Source organism: Herpailurus yagouaroundi, unplaced genomic scaffold, assembly GCF_014898765.1.
Source record: "Herpailurus yagouaroundi ecotype Mexico unplaced genomic scaffold, PumYag 166, whole genome shotgun sequence".
NCBI classification, from domain to species: Eukaryota; Metazoa; Chordata; class Mammalia; order Carnivora; family Felidae; genus Herpailurus; species Herpailurus yagouaroundi.
In genome coordinates, this window is record NW_024412407.1 from 13,717,180 (window position 1) to 13,743,558 (window position 26,379).

A 26,379-nucleotide genomic window follows, 5' to 3' on the forward strand; every position below is an offset into this window, starting at 1 on the left:
GATAGTTTGCATATGTTTTAAACAGATGTCCAAGAAGATAGTTACATAACATAATTCTTTGGCACCATCAATGTTTTATACTATTAAAACTAAATATTTTAATTTCAAAACAAGTTAATGCTCTTTTAAATGTCTTCTAAGTCATTTATATGTCTATATAATTGCTAATTCTTCCCATAGATATCACTTCCTCATCTCATTTAAGTCTTTAAAAACCAGCTTCACATGGACACCTTCTCTGAATACTTTACAAACCTCACCGAACAGCACTTCTTCCCTCTAATCTCTTTTCTTTCTTGTTTTCTTTCTTTCTTTCCTTTCTTTCCTTCTCTTTCTTTCCTTCTTTTCCTTTCTTTTTTCTGTTTCTTTCTTTCTTTTCTTTCTTTCTCTGAGAGAGAGGGGGAGAGAGCATAAGGGAGAAGCAGAGGAAGAGGGGGAGAGAATCTTAAGCAGCTTCCACACCCAGCAAGGAGCCCCATGAGGGGCTCAATCTCCCCACCATGAGATCATGACCTGTCCTCTACTCTCAGTTCTATTTTTCTCCATAGCTTTTTACCACCATCTAATGTATATTTTTAATTAATCTGTTTAATACATTTAATTACTGTCTGTCTTTAGAACTAGAATTTTTTAATGTTTATTTATTTATTTTTGAGAGGGGGCGGGGAGGGCAGAGAGAGAGAGAGAGAGAGGGAGACACAGAAACCAGACTCTGAGCTGTTGGCACAGAGTTCGATGTGGGGCTTGAATACACGGACCACGAGATCATGACCTGAGCTAAAGTCAGATGCTTAACTGACTGAGCCACCCTAACTTGATCTAGAATTTAAATTCAATTAGGGCAGGGATTTTTATGTGTTTTGTTCGCTGCAGAGTCCCAGTGCCTAGAAAAGAGCTTGGAACATGCTAGGTACTCACTAAATATTGAATAAGTAATTTAAGGAATAACTTATTGTGGTCAAAAATAAAGATTACATTAAATAATAATGGCAATAATAATGATAAACACATTTTAGTATCGAAGCCCTTTATAAAGAGATTTAATTCAATATAATATATTGAGTTAGACACGCTACAGTAAAACTGGGGAAATACTGACAGTTAGGAAAAAGTTACCACCATTTGAAACTTCTAGTCCAGATTCACCCTCAATTATTATAAGGGGAAAATGCCCTAACAGCAGTGTTTTGTTTCGTTTCACCAGCTCAGTTGCCTGTAGTAAAATAAATAGTCCAAAGTCCTACATCTTTTTCACTATCATGGTAATAACTACTGAAGAAATTGGGTTTATAGTTGTGAGAAGGTGGAGGCGGGACAGTAAAGTATCCTCCACCCTAAGAAACGACTTTAAGACCGAGAAGTGAAGCAAGCCACTTCGATACATTGACAGGGTCAGTCAGGGTGACTTACTGAAGTGGAAGCAGGCAACCCCAGCGTTGTGCAGCTATTCTCAGCCCAGTTTGGACTGTAATCCACAGTTTTTGTAAAGCAAGGGGCATTGGGATGAAGCCAACGGGTAGTTATCTAAAATGGGAACTCCTGTGCACAGGTCATCTCTATTAGTTATCTAAAGTGGTCTTTTCTGTGCGCCACTTTAGGGAAGATCAGAACAAGCCTTCCTTCACTCAGATCAGGGCACACATTAACCTCCAAGGGGCCTGGAACACGTAGCCCCAGGGAGATCATTGTGAGGGCATGAACAAGATGGAGTCAGTGTTGTCTGCACTCTCAAAACCATGTCCCTGAAAGTCAAGAAGACAATAAAATGCCAATATACTAGATTCATATTGACTGCCTCTCCATGAGTTTTTTTTTAACGTTTTTTAATATTTATTGATTTTTGAGAGAGAGACAGAGCATGAGCTGGGTAGGGGAAGACAGACAGACAGAGAGAGAGAGAGAGACAGACAGACAGACAGACAGAATCCGAAAGAGGCTCCAGCCTCTGAGCTGTCAGCACAGATCCCATCATGGGGCTTGAACCCACAGACCAAGAGATCATGGCCTGAGCCAAAGTTGAATGCTTAACTGATAGAACCACACAGGCGCCCCAGTCTTATTTATTTTTGGGAGAGCGCAAGCTGGGGTGGGGTAGAGAGAGGGGGACAGAGGATCCTTCAGGCTCTGTGGTGACAGCTACAGACGACATTTTCTGGATTCTAGTGCTTCTGTCCTCCCCAAGCCACTCCTTTCAAGACTACACTGCAGGTTTTCTTTTTTGCCTTCTAAAATTTTAAAGTATCCATGATTGATATTACTATAAGAGAACAGTTTTAAAATGAATTAAAACTACCAACTTGGCAAATGTTGAAGAGGGTTCTTAAAAAGAAATTAAGTTTTCTGGGAGGCTGACTCATTTTAGTTCTGGAATTTTTCATTAGCTTGTATTTTATAAGGAAATTAAACACTTTAACTCTTTTGTAACAACATACCCATCAGATAAAACCATCTAATAATATTAAAACATGTATTGCATAACAACTGTACATAGTGTAAAAGCATATCCACCAAAAAGAACAATAGTCAAATGTTTCCTTCTTGATTTAAAAGGATGTGGCTTAAGTGTCCGTACACTTAATGACAGGCTGTCAAAGGAAAAGTCAACAGTTGAAAGAACACTAGCATCAGTATGGGCAAGACAGCTTATTTTTTTTAACTAACAGTTGTACCAGAAGCAAATACAGAAAATGTTAAACAGCACTTATTTGGATTATGGGACAAGAAGTTCCTTACTTTCATATATATTATGCTCTGATATTATATTGGAAAGTTGAATGTCTGGAAATTTGAAAATTGTTGTTATAAGGGAAGTTTCACACCAAAAAAAAATAAAAATACAATTAAATTCTTGAATAAATATTATTTAAATTAATATAATTATTTAACATACATTGTGCTTAACATCAGATATTGATAATAAACAATTTTCCATAGTAAATTACCACCTTCAATTTAACACCTCAAAATTGTGTATAGTAATAGTTAGACGAAACTGGTAATATCAGAACAGATTTTCTTTTTTATTTTTAATGTTTATTTATTTATTTTGAGGGAGGGACAGAGAGAGCACACACGAGTGGGAGGGGGCAGAGAGGAAAAGGGAGAGAGAGAGTCCTAAGCAGGCTCTGCATTGGAGGTTTCCAATGTGGGTCTCGAACTCATCAACTGTTGAGATTATGACCTGAGCTGAAAAAAAGACTTGGATGCTTAACTGAGCCACTCAGGTGCCCCAGAAGAAATGTTCAAATATTGATTTTATAAGAGAGTAAAAAATTCTGTCAGGGTTCTGAGTAGGATATGATATTGGCATTGAGTAAAATTTTAAGATGAATTTGGACACTGGCCTTCTCTTGATAAGGTGGTCCATAGTAAGTCATATTCCAGACAAAGTTTTATTATCTGTGTTTTCTCTCGGCATTAGTATCACTGAAACACCTTCCTGTGCTCAACCTAAAGCCATATTTTTAAACATCACCCTATCATTTGTCCTGCACAATTATCCCCATGGTTATTATATCAATTCCTTCTTTCCAGCTTTCTTCTACTTCTTAACATTCAAGGCTGTATTTTCATCCTCATTGTGCCTTCATAGTTACACATTCTTCTCTACCCACTTCAGTTAGCTTTTCATTCTATAAACTGTCTCTAAATGATCATCACATAATGGCTTCATCACCACACTCATTTGCTTTATTCAGCCCAGATGGATCCTCAGGGACTATCCCCCCACTTTTGATTCCACTGATCATCTCCTTCTTTAAACTATCTACGTCTCTGTCTGTCTCTTTCTGTTGTTTCTGAATATGGATGTTTTCCAGAGCCTTCTTCCCCAGTATGTTCTCTGCCATCTCATCCTCTCCCCCATTTTGAAATGATGGTGTTATGAGCTGAATTGTGTCCCCTCAAAAATTCAGATGTTGAAGTTCAATTCTACAGCACCTCAAAACATAGCTATAGTTGGAGATAGGGTCTTTAAAGAGGCAATTAAAATAAAATGAGGTCATTGAAGTAGACTCTAACCCACTATCACTTGTATTCTTATAAGAAGAGGAATTTTGAGGTGCTCCTGCATGGTTCATTCAGTTAAGCGTCCGACTTCTCAGGTCAAGATCTCACGGTTCATGAGTTCGAGCCCTATGTCAGGCTCTGTGCTGACAGCTCAGAGCCTGGAACCTGATTCAGAGTCTGTGTCTCCATCTCTCTCAGTCCCTCCCCCACTCACCCCTGTCTGTATCTCTCTCTTTCTCTCAAAAAAAAAAAAAAATAAACATTAAAAAAAAATAAGAAAAAAAAGAAGAGGAAATTTGAACACAGTCACATACACAGGAAAGATGGTCAGAGATACAAGGAGAAGATGACAATTTGCAAGCCAAATCTCCTGTCATACTTACAGTTTCCTGCACCCTATATGTATTTCCACATTTGTTATTATCTCAGATTTTATGTTTCACTATTCACATATTTAAGCTTTTAGCTGGTCTCCTGCTCTGAGATGATCCTGAATCTTCTCTCTCATGTCTTATTTCTTGTAGCCTTTGTTTATTTGGACTGTATAATATTGCTTATTGTCTTTAAAAACTTATTTATATTAATTGGCTGATAGAATAAGTGTATATTCCTTCAGATAAAATGCCAGTTTTCCTCTTCCAGGTGCCTAACACCACTGGTGGAACTACTTTCGGCAGCAAATCTTCTGATGTTTTTTGGAAACACATGTGATGTAAATCTGGTCTATAAATCTATTATGACTTCAGAGTTACAATGGCTCTGATTCTTTTATCACCACCTTGCTATGCTCAACATCAACACAATTTTACTTGGAGGGAAGGGCTGTAAATGTGTGGGGTGAGTAGGATCTGGTTTACCTGAGAGTTTACTTCTTTGGGGTTGCAGCTTTGAGGAGTGAATCTTTAATTCGACTCCCACGTTTGGTAGATCCTCATTTATGTCTTCTGTCCCATATGCTCCATAAGTCCTACAAAACCTCATCCCAATCATACTGGAATGAATAAATGCATTCAAAGCAATTGGTGATGGATATATGTGTTTTATTACTTTAGAGATGTATAGTGACTTTGGTTATCTCCCATAGATGTTGCTCAATGCCACCCAGAACTGAAAGACACCTTTCCTCGTTGGCTGGGAGCTGGTCAACTTGTCTTAATCCCTTTCCTACAGATGTCTCTGCTCAGAGTGTTGTCATGCTCAAGTTCATTCTGCCCTCTCCAGGCATCCCACATAATGCCTGGTCTACGTGGGTACAAATTTCTTCATGAAGTTAACGGAGGTCCTGTCATGTGTGTGGCACACCCAACTTCTTCCTCTGCCCCATCCTGCTTCCTTTCTACCCACCCCCCATCCATATGTGGACCCGTAAAGTACTCCCTGAAAAACCTCCTGCACACATTCCTATATCAGAGTTGGCTTGCCAACCTGTGACACGTTTTCGCAATTGACTTTTATCTTAATTACGTTTTGGTGAGAGAATAAACTTATATGATCTCAGCCCTTTAAAATTAAATGATTAAATTAATGGCTTGTGAGCCAGTTTATGGTAAGTTTTATAAATGTTCTTTGTGTGGTTGAAAAAAAACACATATGGTAAAGATATAGTTTGCAATATTCTTTTTATTTCCATCATGTCAAAATTGCTCATCGTACTATTCAAACCTCTGTCCTGATTTGTTCTTCTAAGTTGCTCTATCAATTACTGAGAGAAGTTTGTTAAAACTTCTCACTCTTATGTGTCTAGTTATTTTGTGCAGTTTTGCTAATTTTACTTTATTTGAAAATGTGTGATTATATAAATTCAAATGCATATTTTGCATATATATTTAAAAGTTACATCTTCAAAATGAATTAAACACCTTGTATCATGAAGTGATCCTCTTTACTTCTAGTAATGATATTTGCCTTAGTGTTTAGTTTGTCTATTAATATAGCTTCCTTGGTTTCATTTTGGTTACCATTTGTGTGTCTGTGTGTATTTCTATTATTTTATTTTCAACATTTATGTATTTTTTTATTTTTAATGTTTATTTATTTTGAGAGTGGGAGAGAGTGAGAGAGAGAGAGAAAATGAGCGAGGGAGGGGCAGAGAAAGAGGGCAACACAGAATCTGAAGCAGGCTCCAGGCTCCAAGCTGTCAGCACAGAGCCCGACCCGGATTTAAACTCATGAGCCGGGAGGTCATGACCTGAGCCAAAGTCAGATGTTTAACGGAATGAGCCATCCAGGTGCCCAACATTTATGTATTTTTAAAATTTAGTTGTATCTCATAGTGAACAGATGGATTTTTATTTCTTATCAAGTCTGAAAAATCTTTTCTTAATTGGATTACCAAGTATATTTACATTTAATGTAAAAACTGATATATTGGATTGTACACCTAGGTTATATTTTTTTGTCTGATTTTTTTTAAGATTCTAGTTTACTCATTTCTTGCCTTCATTTGGATTGAAAAATATTTTATAATTTCTTTTTTTCTCCTCAATTAATTTGTAAATTACACATTCTGTCCTTATTCTTTTAGTGGTTACTCTAGAAAGGACAACACATATCTATTTATCAAAATATAAATCGAAATGCCTTTGCCATTTTCCTTGTCAATTCAAGGACTTTAAGACATTTTTTTTAATTTTTTTTTCAACGTTTATTTATTTTTGGGACAGAGAGAGACAGAGCATGAACGGGGGAGGGGCAGAGAGAGAGGGAGACACAGAATCGGAAACAGGCTCCCGGCTCTGAGCCATCAGCCCAGAGCCTGACGCGGGGCTCGAACTCACGGACCGCGAGATCGTGACCTGGCTGAAGTCGGACGCTTAACCGACTACGCCACCCAGGCGCCCCAAGACATTTTTAATTTAATCAATAGTTCGAGTGATTTTGTTCTTAAACTATGGATGATGAGAATTTGGATTGCAGCCCCAGGAAGGAGAACTCTTGGGCTGTCCCCCACAGTGGGAGATGATGGGACAGTTCTATGCCTGCTTCCCACTTACATAGAGATGTAGCCCTTCAGTGTCCCTGCCTAATGGAAACAGCCGTCTGTTTGAGCCTTAAGTGTGGGTGTGTTGGGATATATTCTCTGCCCTCCAATCCACTCAAAGCTGAGGCATCTGAAGCTCAAGTTCCCTAGGACCATCAAATGCTCCCCCCAGGGAGGGGGGCAGCTTTGGTGCTCTGCTTACATCGCTGTGTTCCTACCCTCACTGATAATTCCATACCATCTTGTCAGATCTTCCTTTTCATCTAAACTTTTTAGTTTTCAACAGGTGGACTTCTCCAAATCATTGCCATATTACTGGAAATGAAGCCAAGGTCAATTTGTTTTCATATTATTTTGATTCACACAAAATCAGTTTCTCCTAGCTGTCATTGAATAAAGGCAGGACAAATACTCAGTGTGTTAGTTGGATGGGATACCAAGTTACTACTTTCTCAGCTGCTGATACTTGCGATACACGATCCACAGGCCACAGTCTGTCACTTAAGCAACTCAACAGAATGAATAATCAGAATATTGTCTCCATATACCAGCTGCAAACTTCAAAACTCACCTTCCTTCCATCAACAAATATAAAGCAGCTAAAAGTTCTTTTAGGTTTGAGGATAAGGAAGATCCGAGAATACGTTTTTCACAGCTATATGTGATAGTATTTTTTACTCTTTTACAATGAGGACATTGACACAAAAGAAATTGAACAGGACAGCCAGGATAACAATGAGCCCCAGAGCCCATGCTCCTCACTCCCCCAGTTTCATTAATTCTGATGCACAAAAGGGAAAAAAAAATAATTCTTCTCTCTATATAGACTTATAAGGGAGATTTTCCCACAAGTTTTTGACACACAGGCCTTCAACCAATGATTAAAGATTTAAGTTGAATATTTCTTCACTTTTTCCATAATGTGCAATCACGTTATAAAAATCTTCAGTCAGTATTTCAAATTGTCAATTTTCTTCCCTCCTATTCACATTACCTTGAAAGTGTAAAAATTATTTGAAGAAACAATTGAATAATTTATATTTTGATATTTAAAAAATAAGTCAATACCTGGAAAACCATTTTAACATACAGTGAATAACCCAAAAGGAGGTTGTAAAAAGTAAAATGTCATTATTCAGTGGATGAAGGACTACTTATTTCACTGTAACTGACACATACTAATCATCTTTATGGGAACACCAAAGTGTATAAAATAATTGAGAGCATTTAATGAAAATGTGACTGAGTTGACTTAAAAGCTTAACATAATAGTTCACTTAGGATATTACTACATATTGCTACCACTTATGTTTACTTTTGAAATAAATGTGTCAATGAAGACATTCTATTTTATGTAGCTAAAACTTGTATTTATCTTTGAAATAAAATCCCTCTTGCTAAATGAAGATACTCCCAGCCTTACTCAAGCACGCTTGACATAAAACTGAAATGATCTCATTTATTTTATAATTCCCTACTGCAAGAAGAAAGAACTGTCTAGAAATTATCAGCAATCCTTAGAAGGTTTTCAATGCCAATTTAATTTCCCGTATGTAATTATGTGCCACAGACATTGTGCCAGTCAGTCATGTAGCTCAGACGTAGTAGATACGAAACAGATGAATAGCAAAATCCCATATTGTATGAGAAATCAGAGAGAGGTTATTGTAATGCGTAAAAGTTACATGGAAAAAGCAATTCTGTGCTAAGGCAGAATTTTTATCAGATGAACCTCAACCTCAATGTTCTCTTCTCCCAACCCTACACCCTCAAAACAACAACAGGATCAGTCTTACTCTCTTCTGATGCACAAAACATTATCCAAGCAGCTACAGGCAATTCATGGGAGGAGAGAACATCACAAATCTTATCAATTCCACTGATCAACATAGTAGCAAATTAAGTATGTTTGCAGTTAAAATCATGGATAGTGTTGCACTTAATGTGTTGATTGCAGACAAAGAATAAAGACCCTCATACAGCCCTTTGCAACTCTACTTTTGTTTTGATAAGAGGAAATCTCCTTGCTGTTACAAGCTAACATGTAACTCAGAACAGCGTAACAGAAAGCTCTTCAATGGGTCTGCTTCAAAATTAGCTTTTCTGTGTGTGTGATCCTCCCAGATCCTCCACTCTGGCTGGGTGGACACATTCTCTATTTTCCCATAATACTTCCTTTTGTTTGTTTGTTTGTTTTAGTTTTTATTTAAATTCCAGTTAGCAAATGTAAAGAAACTAATATTAGTTTCAGGAGTGGAATTTAGTGATTCAACACTTAACAACGGGTGTTCATCACAAGTGCATGCCTTAACCCCCATTACCTTTTTAATCCCTCCTCCCACCCATGTCCCCTCTGTAACCATCAATTTTTTCTCTATAGTTAAGAGTCTGTTTCTTGGTTTCTCTCTCCTTTTTTTCTCTCCAATGATCATTTGTTTTGTCTCATAATCCTTCTAACACGGCATTTAACATGTTGGTTTGTATTTTCATAAATAAATGTGGATAATAACAATGTCCTCTCAGTGGGGATGGATACATGTAACGAAGCCTCGATCACAGTGACACAAATAAGATAGTCCATGAAATGTGGTTTTCTGAGCCCTACTGCCATGGGACAGTGGATTCTCTGGAGGCCAAGCAGTAGCCCCCACGACCCAGATGCTGATACTTGCTTCCCTCTCCCCACTCTTTGTCTTAGGCCAAGACTCCCCCAAGCAGAGACTCCCCAGTTACCCTGGAAACCAGGGGAAGAGAGAGGACAGCACAGAGGGAGAACCTATCGCTGATCACCAATCAGTGCATTCAGACTACAGGCCTGGCTCCCACTTGAAAACTAAGCTGTACTCCAAATACCTTCAAGAACTAGAAGAATCAAGTACCTGTGTACTTTTAAACAGTCATATTCTGAATTGCTACTGGAAACAATGGCGCCAAGGCTGGGACACTGGGAAGATGCAGAATGAGGATTTCAATTTCTCCTGAGATGGCACAGTTTAAGAATTTACTATATTGCTGATGAGAAGCATTGGGTTTCCCAACATAGGTGTTAAGCTATCTACAGTGATGAATTACATAAAGATGCAAAGTCTGTTTTAGATTTTATCTACTCTCATCTGAACATCTGTACATTCACCTTTAATTTAGGAAAATTATCAAGATTTTTTCCTACTTTTGCTACTTTTCATTTTAAAGTAGTTCACATATAATCAATAGTTCTTGCCAGAATTAGATTCCAGGGGTTCCCTTTTTAAACTTAAACTTTCCCCCCCAAAATATTTTCTAAATACTTACGGGGAGGAGCCAAGATGACAGAACAGCATGGAAGGTTTTTTTTGCATCTCACATCCATGAAATACAGCCAAATCATCACTAAACCATCCTGCACACCTAGAAAACTGATTTGAGGATTAACACAACAATCTGCATCACCTGAATCACAGAACTCAGCAGGTACGTGGCACAGAGAAGTGAACTGGAGGAGAGAGAAGCCACAGAGTGCAGGGAGCCGTTTTTGTATGCTGAGAAAGGACAGACAGGGGGAGAATACAGGAAAAGCACTCCCCCCCTCCCTACCAAAAGCAGGTGGAGAGAAAGTAGAAAAGTGGAAATAGCCACAGGGACTGAACTAAAAAGGGAGAGGGGAGAAAGGAGAGAGTTTAAATTCCATTAAGACTCTATAAACGGGGAATGCAGAGTCTGAAACTCCGCAGCTTAATACCTGGCGGTGCTCTGGTGGGAAGGGCGAATCCCCAGGAGCAGAGAGCAAGGTCTTCAGGCCACGCGTGGAGAGGCGGTTCCCCTGCTGGGAGGTCATCTGGTAGAGTCTGTGCAGCCCTAGGGGTCCCAGCAGACCCCATAAAACAACCACATTCGCTGGTGCTGGAACAAGGTTGTTAAGGGTGAAGCCTGGTGCCCGATGTGTGTTGCGATTTTCCATAATCCTGAAACGCTTCTGCTACCCAATTGCGTGAACGTTTTCTGAGGTGGGCTGGCACTTAGCCGCAGTCTCTGGACATCGGCAGCAGCATGGTCCCGCAAATGTTCCTGAGTGCAGCCGGCACCCGGCCATTGCTCCATGGGACCCTCCCGTAGAGGGTCAGAAAGGGTCAAAACCACAGTCCCCTCACCCGAAGTGAGGGGTGGGGAAATACAGCTGCATCTGATATAAAAGGAGGGAGGTGCCGCCTGGCATTCTGACGGCTTGGTCACAAACAGTGTAAAAGCAGGTAGTGGACTGAAGCTGGAGACAAAGGATGGGTAGGCAATTGCTGATCGGGGAGACTAGAGCTCCCGTACTAGAGACTGACGCCATTTTCACCTCTCCCGCGCATGCGCATACACACACACACCTACGAGCGCCACAATCCACCACAGTAAGCTAAGCAGCGCCATCTAGTGGGTAACGGAGCCATTACACTAAGCCCGCCCAACTGGGCCAACCTCTATCCTCAAGAACACAGGTCTCCCCGCCTGCTTAGTTTACAGACTATCAAGTGTTTCATTGTTTGACTTCTAGGAGAAAACAATGTAATTTCAATCGTATTTCAGTCTGTTCGCTAGCCCATCTATTCATTTTTTTTCTTTTTCATTTCTTTTTCTTGAATATAGAAAGAGGAAAAATTTTTATTTCAATTTTTATTAAAACTATTTTTTCTTTTTTATACTATATTTTTTACTTTTTTGTAAACTTTTCAAATTCTATTTTAATTCCATCATTTCATTCTATTTCATTGTATTCATTTTTTTTCAAATTTTCAAACGTTTTCCTTTTTTTTTTTCTTTTTCCCTTTTTTCCTCTAATCTATCAAGCCCCTTTCAACATCCAGACCAAAACACACCTAGGACCTAGCATTATTTATTTGATTTTTTTTGTGGGTGTGTTGTTTTGAACTTTTTAATTTTAATTTTTTTTTACCTTATTAATTCCTTTTCTGCCTTCAAAATGACGAATTGAAGAAATTCACCCCAAAAGAAAGAGCAGGAAGAAACGACACCTAGGGACTTAACACAGATACAAGAAAGATGTCTGAAGTGGAATTTAAAATCACAATAATAAGAATACTAGCTGGGGTCAAAAATAGATTAGAATCTCTTACTGTGGAGATGAAATAAGTAAAAGCTACTCAGGATGAAATTAAAAATGTTATAACTGAGCTTCAATCTAGATAGATGCCACGGCAGCAAGGATGGATGAGGTAGGGCAGGGAATCACCTATGGAGGACAATTTCTGGAGAATAATGAAGCAGAAAAAAAGAGAGAGACTAAGCCAAAAGAGCCTGATTTAAGAATTAGAGAAATCAGGGGCGCCTGGGTGGCTCAGTCGGTTAAGTGTCCGACTTCAGCTCAGGTCACGATCTCACGGTCCGTGAGTTCGAGCCCCGCGTCGGGCTCTGGGCTGATGGCCCAGAGCCTGGAGCCTGCTTCCGGTTCTGTGTCTCCCTCTCTCTCTGCCCCTCCCCCGTTCATGCTCTGTCTCTGTCTCAAAAATAAATAAACGTTAAAAAAAATTTTTTTTTTAAAAAGAATTAGAGAAATCAGTAACAAATACTTGGAGACTAAAGACCATCCTACTAAGGAATGAATGGGCTAACCAAGAAGTTATAGAGGAAATTAAAAAGGAACATCAGAATCATAGGGGTCCCAGAAGATGAAGAGAGAAAAAGGGGTAGAAGGGTTATGTGAGCAAATCATAGCGGAAAAGTTTCCTAACCTGGGGAAAGACACAGACATCAAAATCCTGGAAGCACAGAGGACTCCCATTAGATTCAGCAAAACTGACCATCAACAAGGCATATCATAGTCAAATTCACAAAATACTCAGGCAAGGAAAGAATCATGAAGGCAGAAAGGGAAAAAATGTCCTTAACCTACAGGGGAAGACAGATCAGGTTTGCAGCAGACCTATCCACAGAAACTTGACAGGCCAGAAAGGAATGGCAGGATATATGTAATGTGCTGAATCAGAAAAATATGCAACCAAGAATTCTTTATCCAGCAAGCCTGTCATTCAAAATAGAAGTGGAGATAAAAAATTTCCCAGACAAACAAAAAATAAACTTCATGACCACTAAACCAGCCCTGCAAGAAATTTTAATGGGCACTCTCTGAGGGGAGAAAAAAAAGGAAAAAAAAATACCAAAAGCAACAAAGACTAGAAAACACCAGAGAAAACCACCAGAAACTCCAACTCTACAAGCAACATAATGGCAATAAATTCTTATCTTTCAGGACTCACTCTAAACATCAATGGACTCAACGCTCCAATCAAAAGACATAGGGTAACAGAATGGATATGAAAACAAGATCCATGCTGTTTACAAGAGACCCACTTTAGACCTAAAGACACCTTCAGATTGAAATTAAGGGGATGGAGAACCATCCAACATGCTAATGGTCCACAAAAGAAAGCTGGAGTAGCCATACTTATATCAGACAATCTAGACTTTAAAATAAAGACTGTATCAAGAGATGAATAAGGGTATTATATGATAATTAAGAGGTCTATCCACCAAGAAGACCTAACAATTGTAAACATTTATGTGCCAAATGTGGGACGCTCAAATATATAAATCAATTAATCACAAACATAAACTCATTGATAATAATACCATAATACTAGGGGACTTTAACACCCCACTTACAACAATATACAGATCATCTAAACAGAAAATAAACAAGAGAACAATGGCTTTGAATGACACACTGGACCAGATGGACTTAACAGATATATTTAGAACATTTCATCCTAAAGCAGCAGAATGTATATTCTTCTCGAGTGCACATGGAACATTCTCCAGAATAGATCACATACTGGGACACAAATCAGCCCTCAACTAGTACAAAAAGATAGAGATCATACAGTGCATACTTTCAGACCACAACACTATGAAACTCAAAATCAACCACAAGAAAAAATTTGGAAAGGTAACAAATACTTGGAGACTAAAGACCATCCTACTAAGGAATGAATGGGCTAACCAAGAAGTTATAGAGGAAATTAAAAAGTTCATGGAAGCCAATGAAAATGGTAACACCACAGCTCAAAACCTCTGGGACGCAGGCAAGGTGGTAATAAGAGGAAAGTATATAGCAATCCAGGCCTTCCTAAAAACGAAGAAAGGTCTCAGATATACAACCTAACACTACACCTTAAAGAGCTGGAAAGAGAACAGCAAATAAAACCCAGGGCCAACAGAAGACAGGAAATAATAAAGATTAGAGCAGAAATCCATGTTATTGAAACAAACAAACAAACAGTAGAACAAATCAATGAAACCAAAAGCTGGTTCTTTGAAAGAATTAACAAAATTGATAAACCACTAACCAGTGTGATCAAAAAGAAAAAGGAAAGGACCCAAATAAATAAAATCAAGGTAGAAAGAGGAGAGATCACAACCAACACAGAGAAACAATAACAATAAGAGAATGTTATGAGCAATTATACACTAATAGTAATCTGGAAGAAATGGACAAATTCCTAGAAACATATAAACTACCAAAACTGAAACAGGAAGAAATAGAAAATTTGAACAGACCCACAACCAGTAAAGAAATTGAACTAGTTATCAAAAATCTCCCAAAAAACAAGAGTCCAGGGCCAGATGGCTTTCCAGGGGAATTCTACCAAACATTTAAGGAAGAGTTAACAACTATTCTCGAAGTTGTTCCAAAAAATAGAAACGGAAGGAAAATTTCCAAACTCTTTCTATGAAGCCAGCATTACCTTGATTCCAAAACCAGAGACCCCCACTAAAAAGGAGTACTATAGACCCATTTCCCTGATGAACTTGGATGCAAAAATCCTCAACAAGATACTAGCCAACCGGATCCAACAATACATTAAAAAAATTATTCACCACAACCACGTGGGATTTATACCTGGGTTGCAGGGCTGGTTCAATATCCACAAAATAATTAACATGATTCATCACATCAATAAAAGAAAGGACAAGGACCATATGATCCTTTCAATAGATGCAGAGAAAGAATTTCACAAAATACAGCATCCTTTCTTGCTAAAAACCCTCAAAAAAGTAGGGATAGAAGGATCATACCTTGAGATCATAAAAGCCATATATGAAAGACCCAGTGCTAATATCATCCTCAATGGGGAAAAACTGAGAGGTTTCCCCCTAAGGTCAGGAAAAGCACAGGGATGTCTACTCATGCCACTGTTATTCCACATAGTATTGGAGGTCTCAGCCTCTGTAATCAGACAACACAAAGAAATAAAAGGCATCCAAATCAGCCAGGAGGAGGTCAAACTTTCACTCTCTGTAGATGACATGATACTCTACATGGAAAACCCAAAAGATTCCACCAAAAAACTGCTAGAACTGATTCATGAACTCAGCAAAGTGGCAGGATATAAAATCAATGCACAGAAATCGGTTGCATCCCTATACACCAACAATGAAGCAACAGAAAGAGAAATCAAGGAATCAATCCCATTTACAATTGCACCAAAAACAATAAAATACCTAGGAATAAATCTAACCAAAAGGGTGAAAAATCTATACACTGAAAACTATAGAAAGCTTATGAAAGAAATTGAAGAAGACACAAAAAAATGGAAATATACTCCACGCTCCTGGATAGGAAGAACAAATATTGTTAAAATGTTGATATGACCCAAAGCAATCTACGTATTCAATACAATCCCTATCAAAATAACACCAGCATTCTTCACAGAGCTAGAACAAACAATCCTAAAATTTGTATGGAACCAGAAAAGACCCTGAATAGTCAAAGCAATTTTGAAAAAGAAAACCAAAGCAGGAGACCTCACAATCCCAGACTTCAAGCTGTACTACAAAGTTATCATCAAGACAATATGGTACTGGCACAAAAACCGACAATCAGATCAATGGAACAGAATAGAGAACCCAGAAATGGACCCACAAACATATGGCCAACTAATCTTTGACAAAGCAGGAAAGAATATCCAATGGAATAAGGACAGTCTCTTCAGCATATGGTGCTGGGAAAACTGGACAGCGACATGCAGAAGAATGAACCTGGACCACTTTCTTCACCATACACAAAAATAAACTCAAAATGGATGAAAGACCTACTAAACGTAAGACAGGAAGCCATCAAAATCCTCGAGGAGAAAGCAGGTTAAAACCTCTTTGACCTTGGCCACAGCTACTTCTTACTCAACACGTCTCTGGAGGCAAGGGAAGCAAAAGCAAGAATAAACAATTGGGACCTCATCAAAATAAAAAGCTTTTTGCCCAGCGAAGGAAACAATCAGCAAAACTAAAAGGCACCTGACAGAATGGGAGAAGATATTGGCAAATGACATATCAGATAAAGGGTTAGTATCCAAAATCTATAAAGAACTTATCCAACTCAACACCCCAAAAAACAAATAGTCCAGTGAAGAAATGGGCAAAAGACATGAATAGACACTTCTCCAAAGAAGACATCCAGATGGCCAAATGACACATTAAAAAATGCTCAACCTAACTCATCACCAGGGAAATATAAATCAAAACCACAATGAGATACCACCTCACACTTGTTCACAATGGCTAACATTAATAACTCAGGCAACAACAGATGTTGGCGAGGATGTGGAGAAAGAGGATCTTCTTGGCATTGTTGGTGGGAATGCAAACTGGTGCAGCCACTCTGGAAAACAGTATGGAGGTTCCCCAAAAATTAAAAATAGAACTACCCTACAACCCATCAATTGCACTACAAGGTATTTATCCAAGGGATACAGGTGTGCTGTTTCGAAGGGGCACATGCACCCCAATGTTTATATCAACACTATCAACAATAGCCAAAGTATGGAAAGAGCCCAAATGTCCATTGACAGATGAATGGATAAAGAAGATAGGTAATACAATGGAGTATTACTCGTCATTCAAAAAGAATGAAATCTTGCCATCTGCAACAACGTGGATGGAACTAGAGGGTTTTATGGTAGGTGAAATTAGTCAGAGAAAGACAAATATCATATGACTCCACTCATATGAGGACATTAAGATACAAAACAGATGAATATAAGGGAAGTGAAGCAAATCTGCACTGCAAAGGAATCAACAAAACTAAAAGGCAACTGACAGAATGTGAAAAGATATTTGCAAATGACATTATCGGATAAAGGGCTAGTATCCAAATGTATAAAGAACTCACAAAACTTCACACCCAAAAAACAAATAATCCAGTGAGGAAATGAGCAGAAGACATGAATAGACAGTTTTCTAAAGAAGACATCCAGATGGCCAACCAACACATGAAAAGATGCTCAATGTCACTCATCAGGGAAATACAAATCAAAACCATACTGAGATACCACCTCACTTGTTCAGAGTAGCTAAAATGAACAAGTCATGAGACTACAGATGCTGGCAAGGATGTGGAGAAACGGGAACCCTCTTGCACTGTTAGTGGGAATGCAAACTGGTGCAGCTGCTCTGGAAAAGTCTGGAGGTTCCTCAAAAAATTAAAAATAGAACTACCCTATGACCCAGAAATACCACTGCTAGGAATTTACCCAAGGGGTACAAGAGTGCTGATGCATAGGGGCACGTGTACCCCAATGTTTATAGCAGCACTTTCTACAATAGCCAAATTATGGAAAGAGCCTAAGTTCCATCAACTGGTGAATGGATAAAGAAGATGTGGTTTATATATACAATGGAATACTACTTGGCAACGAGAAAGAATGAAATCTGGCCATTTGCAGCAACGTGGATGGAACTGGAAGGTACTATGCTAAGTGAAATAAGTCAGGCAGAGAAAGGAAGACACCATTTGTTTTCACTCATACGTGGATCCTGAGAAACCTAACAGAAGACCATCAGGGAGGGGAAGGGGGGAAAAAAGTTACAGAGAGGGAAGGAGGCAAACCATAAGAGACTCTTAAAAACTGAGAATAAACTGAGGGTTGATGGCGGGTGGGGGAGAGGGTAAAGTGGGTGATGGGCATGGAGGAGGGCACCTGTTGGGATGAGCACTTGGTGTTGTGTGGAAACCAATCTGACAAATTATATTAAAAAAAATAAAAAGGGAAGGGAAGCAAAAATAAAACAAAAACAGGGAGGGGGACAAAACATAAGAGACTCTTAAATACAGAGAACAAACTGAGGTTTGCTGGAGGGGTTGTGGGGGCATGGGCTACATGGGTAAGGGGCATTAAGGAAGACACTTGTTGGGATGAGCACTGGGTGTTATAAGCAGGGGATGAATCACTGGAATCTACTCCTGAAATCATTATTGCAGTATATGCTAACTAACTTGGATGTAAATGAAAAACAAATAAATACATACATACAAACATACATACATACATACATACATACATACATACATACATAAAATGTAGAGATTGACAGAATGTCCTAAAAAAGATGATCCAATTAAAAAAAGACAAACGCTTATGTTTTTATAATGATAAGTAGCTCATTTGGGGGTTCTAATCAGGGAAAACTTAAAATGAGTCTGCCAATGTTTTTAATAAACTGTTCTAAAGTCATTTTTTGTTTTAGTACTCAAGAGGGAACAATTCTATTTTAAGAAAATTTTATGAGAATTTGAAAATGGAATATATCAGGCCTATCAGGTTTTATTCTGGGATCCTAAAAACTATGTGTACTACAGGCAACTGAATAAATCCCCAAGAGAAAACTTTAGTTAGCATTTTTTAGATGTCCCATACACAGGCTAATAAAAAATTTCATATTAGACAGATACAGAGCTATATGTGAAAAATAAAACATTATCACAAAGTTTTAAAATTCTTAAACATGCTTTAAGAATATTTATTATTCCATTTAAATATAATGTTCATTTACGTATTTCTTCATAATTTTCTTGGTAAAAAAATTACAATAAATACAAAGTAACAATGAGAAATATCACAGGAACAAACTCGTCCATTATTTTTAAAATCATCCTATAATACAACACTGGTGAGTTCTGAGAATATTAAATGGACAAGTTATCCTGTCATAGAGAATTGTTTGAATTTCTGACTATTGGCGAGGGCCAATGGATTTACCAAAAAAGTTTTTCCTTAAGACATAAATGTCACTCAAATTATTACCTAGACACTTGGCCCTGACACTCCCACTGTGGGAAGATATTGAAACAATTTAGGTATAATTTAGAAGACAAGGTTAGCAGGTATTTTTACCTGTCATAACCTGAAACTCCTTTCTTCTTCATCAAAATAAAGAGTGTTATAAACTTGCCCCCACAGTCACAGTGGGAGTTGTGGAATTGTTTAATTCTGGAAATAGGGTTTCTTCCTGAGTGATGCAGGATTTGCAGAATCACAAATTTAGGAAGAAGGTGGGTAGAAATGTTAGGGCGCAGGTTAGAAACAAGTAACCAGCGGTCTGGCTTACCACTGAAAATCCGAATTAAAACATAAAAAATATCACTTGAAAACTGAACACTGTATTCACACCAAGTATACAAATTTCAGGGTATCCACATTCAAAGATTGAACCGCACAACAGGAAAAGAGAAAGTGGCCGTGTCTTTACTGGGAATGAGAACAATATGTTATATTTCCTCATCAGCACTTTCCGTGACATTTTCTTTTAAATGGAGGGAAGATGCATGAAACGCATTGTTTGCATCAGCAACAAAAAGGATGCACATTCCAATGAAGGGATTTATTGGTGAAAATTCAGTTTACAAGCATGTATGAGACGTGCATTTAAAAGGAATTTAAGAAGGAATGCATTACATGTGAACCAGTCCTAATATTACTATTCTACTTTGCAAAATACCTAGAAAGTAATCAAACAGCAGTCCCGTTTAAATGCAGAATTTTAAATAGTTTACTTTCGTTATGGATAAAAACAAAAAATTAATCACTTTGTAAATTTTGGTATGATCCTGCAATTATGTACTTTTTAGCTTTCCTTTCATTACTTAACCCACAAAATTAATTAGGATGTGGGAAATACAATGTCATATTTTAAATAATTCTTTAAAACATTTCCAGTGAAATTATTTTTACACATATTTATATTTAAAATAAAATAAAATATATAAACATTCCTTCATATACACATGAGCTTTTTCAAAAAGTGGAAGTGTCCTTTTCATATGTAAACATTTTTAAAGAAATATTTACAGGAGAATAATTTTCGCATCCAAAGGCAAAGATCTCCAACATCCCTCTTATTCAACAGATATTCTTCTCATTTTTTCAGCTAATTCGTTTCTTACTTCAATATGTTTTTCTAAATTTTGCACTTCATGTGGAAGGTTGATATCCCAAACAGACAAACAAGACTGTATCTCTACAAAGGAAAACAATGAAATAATGGTTCAAAGATCTGCCATAAGGCCTTTTTATTTTATTTTATTTTATTTTATTTTATTTCAATTTTGTTCATTTATATTTAGTTGTCTTATACAAACATATACATAAATACAGCTATAAAAATTTACTAAATCACTGCCATTCATAAGAAACTACATTTGGAAAATGTTTAAAGTGTATTACAGAAACAACTACATTTCAAAAAGAGTGTGAACTTTTAATAACCTGATGTTTCACTTTCTGAAAGAAATAGTTTTTTCAAACACTGTTCAAAATCAGAGCTCATATGGATATAGGTAAACTGTAAGGAAAAATAACCACGTTTAGTTTAAATTTGGGCTATTTCTCATTTTACAGTGGTTGATATTTCTACTTCATCTGAAAAAATACTACTCAACTACTAAAACTTAATTTTGAGGATTTATGTTTAAATTATTTACACTATAAAGAAGCTACCAATTTAAAATGCTTGAAGTATTATAGTATATGTTATATTTATCATAAATGTATAAAACACATAACATGTTATAATCATCAGTGTCATTGTACTGTGTTTGGAATACAGTATCTTATTAAACACTACCTTTTTGGTGTTGTGTGCCTTCAGTACTTTTCCGGATATACCCCAAAACCAGCATGACATTTTTAAGGCTTCCTTTAAAAAAAAATATATGAGTCTTCTGTTAAAACAATGTAATAAGATGAACTTTAAAAAGTCATTAGAAATTACCGTATAATTCTGCTTTTTAGGAGACACTTCAATTATACTGAATAAAATGCTCCAAGATCAGCAATTATTTAATGTTGGAAAATTTGTGGCCCATTCCTTGCTATAATTTTTATTAATTGTGTTAATCTGAGAAAATAATTTAACTTTTGAAAAATGGGTCTAATATTTATACACCCAGAGTTATAATATTAAATGAGATGTGTGTGAAACTGCTTTGGCATTAGTCAAATGTGAATCATTTGGATACAAAGTTGGATGGATGATATACTGATACTCTGTCACAGAACCATACTTTCTTCTCAAGTCACTCACTAATTTACTCAACAAATATTTGTCATACGTCTTCTATACAGGAGGCAAGGCCCTGGGGAGTAAAGAAGTAAACAAACACATGCAGACTCAACCTACATGGAGTTTATATTCTAGTGAGGAGATTGACACTAATGAAAAAAAAAAAAATCGTGACCAGGATGGATGCTATGCAAGGGAGATGTTATGAGAACTCCAAAGAGGGAAGTTTGACCTAATCAGTGTTCACTTCTGAAAGGTTTTGACATATGAGCTACCATTTTGAAAAAAGTTAGTGTACCTTCTTGGCTTAATTAACTACAGAAATTAAATAAGCAAAGAATGAGCAGCACATGAAAAACATTGAGGCAGTGTGAAGCATGGTATCCCAGAGGGACTGAACATTCTCCAGATCAGAAAGCACTGGGAGCAATGTAATAAATGGCAGAGGCTACAAAGGTGAGGTGAAGCCACATTGTACCTGCCGCACCTGTGGATTATGTTTAAATTTATCTTTACTTTAAAAATCAATTAAACCACTGAAATTCCACATAATTTCAGTAATGAACAATGATTTGGGTACAAAAGTACAGACAAATTAAAGGACTTAACAACCTTGGTAGAATAAAAGTAGAGACAACCGACTATTGTTGTGAGATACAACGCTGATATGCTGAGAGTCACCAATCACTCACAGCATCTAGTGTAACTCCTGTGCAATTTCAACATCCAGTCATAAAAAATGGGTGAGAGTAAGGAGTAACACTTGTCCCTCCTTAATATATTCCTGTAAAAGGAACTGACCATTTGCTTCACCTGTCAAACACACTAGGCCTTACTTAGTAAAGTTATATAAACTCTCGTTTTGCAGAACCTAATCCCATGTTATTTTGGTGATCAACTTTGTATATATGTTAATACTATTCTCTAAGCCTAATAATTAGTTAAAAGAAAAAATGGAATGTATTTATGTAGAAAATATATTTCATGTGCTGTTATGATTTCTTCATACTTAAATAGAAAAGTAGGAGCAAGAAAAGACATAAAAGTCTGCATAAAACATCATGATTGTCAATACCTGCAGATTGTAGAGTTCAGCATATATTGTTACAAGCATATAAATTTGTTGATAGAATGAAAAACCAAATTTAAGAAGGGTAGGAAATTTAAATTGGTTAAAATAAGCATTTGCTTTAATACCTTTTGTTAAAAAGTTAAAAATACTCAGGGTGCCTGGGTGGCTCAGACAGTTAAGCCTATGACTCTTGATGTGGCTCAGGTCATGCATGATCTCACAGTTTGTGAGTGTGAGCATCCCACTGGGAATTTCTCTCTCTCTCTCTCTTGCTCTCTCTCTCTGCCCCTCCCCCACTCACTCTCTTTCTCCCCCACTCACTCTCTTTCTCTCTCTCTCAAAATAAATAAAGAAACATTACAAAAATATTTTTAAGTTAAAAATACTCAAAATTATCTATTTCCTCTTTTGCCTTACATACAGAGAAAGTAGAACCGAGAATCGGTGCTCGGCTGCAATAATCTTCTCTAATGGGACTGAAAGCATCCATTCCCTCCATTTTTTAATGACCCTATTAAAATGTATCCCAGTTCTATGTTTCATGATGTGACCTCTGAGACATGTCCAATGGCATTAGAGAGTGAGACTAAAATTAAAAATAAAAGCATATTTTTAAAGTCTTAGACAATATCACAAAAGATTGAAAGGAAAGAAACTTACCTAACTGTGCTGTCATCATGACTCTGACAGAATCACAAAAATTGTGAACTATACGTATAATTCGACGAGTTGAAAGATCAAGGAGTAAAACATGGCCTCCTCCAGTTCCTATCCAGAGGGCAGTGTTCTTCTGGAGGCAGAGAGTTTTCACTCTCCCAGAATAAGATATTTTGTGTTTTGATTCCGCGTTTACTTTTACCATTTCCTCCCTAAAACCATAAAGTATGCATTAATAATTTTATCAACAATTAAGAGATAAAGCAGATGTCTACACATGCACACTATATATAGCATTTTAAATTATGAATACATAATAGTATACATTATATATCATTAAAATTCTACAAAACGAGTGTTGCTAAATACAGAACATCAAAGTGGCTTCTCTCCTTGAAACATAAATTATCAAAGATAACACAGCCCCTTCAAGAAATTCTAAAGTAAATAAAATGGATAAAATAAAGTGGCTTAGTTGGCTAAACGTCTGTCTCTTGATTTTGGCTCAGGTTTGCATCAGGCTCCACGCTGACAGAGTGGAGCCTGTTTGGGATTCTCTCTCTGCCCCCCCCTCTCTCTCTCTCCCTCTCTCCCTCTCTCTCTCTCTCTCTCTCTCAAAATAAATACATAAACTTTAAAAATGGATATAATTTTTATAAATAATAAGCCTATATAACCCAGTGTAAAAGAAAAGAATAAATTTGCCCAACATAAATAGAAAAAGTTTCTTAAAAGTTACAAAGGAAAATTAAATTTTAATCATTTACATGTAAAAGATATCAATACAAACCACTAAATGTTTCTCTGAGCCAATGAATAATTCATGATGAAAATGAGGTATCCGGAAATAAAACAGTTCTAATACTTTTAGGACTTCAGGAAGTAAGGGAACCTTTACCAGGCAGAACTGTCAACACTTCAGAATGTCAATCTCCTTACCATCCAGAGAAAAATGAAAACATTCTGGGAAAGTCAACCTTGAAGTTTCATTTTATAGATACAGTGTGTAATCTAAATGTTCTCCAGAGAATAAAAAATCTATACATAAAAACAAGATAAAACAGGGGCGCCTGGGTGGCTCAGTCAGTAAGCGTCCGACTTCAGCTCAGGTCATGATCTTGTGGTTGGTGAGTTCAGGCTCCATGCTGACAGCTCAGAGCCTGGAGCCTGCTTCAGATTCTGTGTCTCCCTCTCTCTCTACCCGTCCCCAAATAAGGGTGAGTGGTCCCCTTTCCCACCAGCAGCACACAAAAGATGTGCGTGATTTAAAGTCTGAGATGTGCTGGATTAGACTAAGAACTGGTTGTCAGTCTGGTGTCTTGATCCTTCATCCTTAAGCAGTTCGTGCATTGGTCAGTCCAGTAGGTTTCCCCCATTTTTTACATTGTTTTGTGACTCTCTCTTTAGAACAAAGTATCCTTGGACCTGTAGTCTAATTACAAGTAGTAAACTTTGATATTGTAACACTACTAAATGTACAGTCAGCAAGGAATCCAGTATGATCACTTTCAATAACGTACTATTTTTTCATTGGTGAATATTCTTTGTAATATCTTGAAGAAACCATATATATCATGTTCCTATTTTTTTTTTTGTTTTCCAAAATGAAACTACTTGCTAGATACCAAGAGATGGTGCTGAAAAGAATTAGCAATTTTGTTTCTGAGTTGTTTAGTGTTCTAGTTAGAGGTAGAAACAAAGTAAAATTAGCCATACTGCCTCTCTAAGTCTGAAGTATAAAAACGGCTCTAAGAAGCACAAAATAAGAACCAATGACATTGTACCTATAGTGAACAATATGTTGTACACCTAAAAATTTGTTAAGAGGGTCAATTTCACACTGAGTTCTTTCCACAGTAAAATACAATTTAAAGAAAACAATTTACTTTAAAAAGTGCACACAGTCTATAAGTTCACAGAGTTTTTCAGTCTTCTTATCCCATACTTCCACAAATGGGCTATTTTTCTTAGCAACGTAGAGAGCCGTGTCCACCACCACTGCTATGATGTTGGAATCACTGAAAGCTGCATAAGAAAACCTAGAGGGACAAAAGAATATCACTATTCTTCATTTCTTGCAAACAGATTGGCTAGCATAGGCCCTACCTTCATGACAAACTTCTACTTAGCCTTTGATGTTTATTTAACTTAAATGTCAGCTCCTCTGGAATACTTCCCTGACCTATCAAAATATACCAGTCATTCCCTTTCCCGCACTAGTATACCTGTAACACTACAGACCTCATTAAGTATCAAATCGTATTCATTAATTAGTGTGTCCCTGACACTAGACTGCAAATGTGGTTTCTTAAGGACAAGGACCATGTCTTTTCAATATACCCACAATCCAGTAAAGAGTCACCATGGATAAGTACCTATCTATCTAGCAGATACAAGTGTAGATAGATAAGAACCTATCTAGAAAAAAAGCCTAGCTAACAAAGTAGGCAGTTTGTTAAGTAGACAGAGGATGGATGGATGCAGAATGAACTAATAGAAGGAATGAACAACCAAGAAAAAGTAAAAATGGTTAAAGTTGCAATTCAACCAGATAAATGACATGAAAATGTCACACCGTTTAAAAGCCTTTAGTTTATTGTAGGGCAGGAAGATTTTTTTTTTCTTCCTCTTTCTTGTTCTGGCAAGGGAGGCAAAAATATGTGCTGCCAGAGAGCCACTACATTCTAGACAATTTCTTTCTGAGTTTTTTTGCTGTATATAACAGAAGACAGTTCAAACTAGTACAAATATTACATAACATTTTAGAATTTATAAAATACTTCCGTGCGTTCTCTCATTTGATCCTCAATAACAATCTTATAAAATACTACAAACCTCCATGTCTGCAATGAGAGAAAGTTAACAAAGGCTAAATAACTTGCTCGAGGCCACATAACCAGCATGTCACAGAAGCAGGACTCGACAAGTCTCTGGAGGCCTGTGACTCCAGAGACCACATCATCTCTCACTACCCACCATGCCCCTGTCAGCGCGAACTGATGACAATGAGGAGGGTAATGAAGATGAAGCAGCATCTAATTAGCAATGCGGTATCTGCTTAGCCAGGGAGGGACGAAGGCAACAGGAGACACTTTTTGAGAAGAGAGCAAATACTTCCAAGTGTCTATGAGACCAGATCCTCGTCTCTTTCAGGTGATGAACAGCTTTGCAAGTGCCATGTTTATGGGTGTTCTCTCTAGTACAGCATTTATACTCCAAATCTTATGTGGAATTTTAGGGAGTTGATTCCCATGATCTCATAACATGCTCTATGAAATAAAAAAAAATTGGGGGCCTTTCTTTTTAAATATTTTCAGTTTTGGTTTTTTTTTTAGGTTGATTAAAG

At 37.2% G+C, this 26,379-nt stretch overlaps 2 protein-coding genes across 2 annotated transcripts in view; both read right to left on the minus strand.

Annotated features, from left to right (window-relative positions):
* The window catches only part of LOC121039024 (mucin-19-like), a 29,790-nt gene extending 18,725 nt beyond the window's left edge, over positions 1–11,065 (minus strand). The window contains exon 1 of the mRNA XM_040489035.1: positions 10,948–11,065. Within this exon, the coding sequence (XP_040344969.1) occupies positions 10,948–11,065 (118 nt within the window). The remainder of the gene's footprint in view (positions 1–10,947) is intronic.
* Positions 11,066–19,603: 8,538 nt separating this feature from the next.
* The window catches only part of LRRK2 (leucine rich repeat kinase 2), a 138,908-nt gene continuing 132,132 nt past the window's right edge, over positions 19,604–26,379 (minus strand). The window contains exons 48-51 of the mRNA XM_040488426.1: positions 24,920–25,072; positions 23,037–23,245; positions 20,867–20,938; positions 19,604–20,260 (exon numbers count right to left, since the gene is read on the minus strand). Of these exons, the coding sequence (XP_040344360.1) occupies positions 20,139–20,260; positions 20,867–20,938; positions 23,037–23,245; positions 24,920–25,072 (556 nt within the window). The 3' untranslated portion in view covers positions 19,604–20,138. The remainder of the gene's footprint in view (positions 20,261–20,866; positions 20,939–23,036; positions 23,246–24,919; positions 25,073–26,379) is intronic.